General features: G+C 37.5%; 1 protein-coding gene across 1 annotated transcript; it reads left to right on the top strand.

Annotated features, from left to right (window-relative positions):
• Positions 1-1,488: 1,488 nt before the first annotated feature.
• LOTGIDRAFT_148229 (hypothetical protein) lies at positions 1,489-1,728 on the top strand (the record flags this gene model as incomplete). Its single annotated transcript, XM_009065200.1, has 1 exon — positions 1,489-1,728. A coding segment is annotated over one exon (240 nt), but the record flags the coding sequence as incomplete, so codon positions are not given.
• Between the last annotated feature and the right edge of the window lie 44 nt (positions 1,729-1,772).

Here is a 1,772-nt window from a genome sequence, read left to right as displayed (position 1 = left end):
ATGCTCCTCGTCTAGGCCTAGGTTTAGATAGCCAGTGCGTGGAAAGAAACCCTCTCACAAAGTTTTCATATCTATTTTATCCAGTTTTTAGACCTGAACATAACACGATTTGCAAAACCCCTGAAATCATCGAATGTGCTTACATCGCATAGAAAAGAGTTGTCGTGGGGAGTCCAGTCGGATCGTTTGACCTTTACTTCCCATTCTCTGCGTCTCCTTTTATCCTTAGGGAACCTGTGCATCACTATACCTTCTCCAGATTTGACAGAGCATTTCTATGCCACACATCGAAGCATTCTGTTGCCAGACAAGACCAGGAATTAGGCTTAAACAACGTAAAGAATACACAGGCTCCTACGCCTAAACGTCGCGGGAAGGGTAACAATATGGCGGCCTTCAATCACGTGACCGCTCTGCGCCAATCATGGTTCAGCGCGGCGAGATCACAAGTTGGCCAGACTCTCTCTATATACGGCTCTGAGATTCATAATTGACATTTTGTGGTCTGTTTTCACAAAGAAAAATATGAATTATGTCCCTTTATATGCCATTAACTTTACCTACCATGATTCAGTTCGTGATAATATTCACTTATACACATCAGGCCCGTAACCAGATTTGATTGTTCGGAGGGGCAAGTAATATGTGGGGTAGGGCAATGGTGTTTAGTTGCAGTAATGGGATTGATCGGTTGTCTGAATTTTTCAGGAGGGAAATCCATTGTTTGCTCCCTCAATAGTCCCGATACTTTCTATGTAAATGTATTCAAATACTTCCCTTCTCTATGTACTATGGTAGGTTATTCTCTTGAGACTTGACCCTGATCAATGGGAGCAAGTCAGATGTAATTGATCCAAAGACAGTCAAAACTTTTCACAATCAATATAACAATAACTATAAAAATAAATTTATTTACATTTGCTTTACAAAAGAGACAATTACCAATCAAAACCAAAATATACGGCAGTAAAAACAGCTGCTATTACTACAATTACTGTTAATAAACCCATAAAAACCACAACATCTCTCAAAGCAGAGCTTTTGTGTATCACCAATTCTTTAACATGTACTCTTTTATAATTCTGAAAAAAAGTAACTTAAATTCAGCCTTTAAATTAATGTGGAAGGGAAACAGATTTTGCCATGTTCTTTATCATAATTAGAAATTAATTATAAATCACAACTATTCACTCAAGTAGGTTCATGCATTTCAAGGATGGATCCATTATTACGGTCCTGTTTACCTTCTTCCAGACTGACAACGAAGGAATTAGCATGCACCCGAATCAAAGGACAAAGTAAAGGATTCAAGATAAATTTCATCTACATTAGCCCTGTCAAGTATAGAAAAGTATTATGTTAAACATTTCATTTCACAAAAAAGCGTTAACTACTTGACCACAAATTATCTCTCTTTAGTTTTCCAGGCTACATACTATCTCCGTTTAGTCACCCAGATTACATATTATCTCCATTTTAGTCTCCTAGATTACATACTATCTCCATATAGTCACCCAGATTACATACTATCTCCATTTAGTCTCCCAGATTACATACTATCTCCATATAGTCACCCAGATTACATACTATCTCCATATAGTCACCCAGATTACATACTATCTCCATATAGTCACCCAGATTACATACTATCTCCATATAGTCACCCAGATTACATACTATCTCCATTTAGTCACCCAGATTACACACTATCTCCGTTTAGTCTCCTAGATTACATACTATCTCCGTTTAGTCTCCCAGATTACATACTATCT

The sequence above is a fragment of the Lottia gigantea genome, assembly GCF_000327385.1.
Source record: "Lottia gigantea unplaced genomic scaffold LOTGIsca_6836, whole genome shotgun sequence".
Lineage (NCBI taxonomy): Eukaryota > Metazoa > Mollusca > Gastropoda > Lottiidae > Lottia > Lottia gigantea.
The sequence above is the reverse complement of the archived record's forward strand: the minus strand, read 5'-3'. Positions and strand labels throughout refer to the sequence as shown.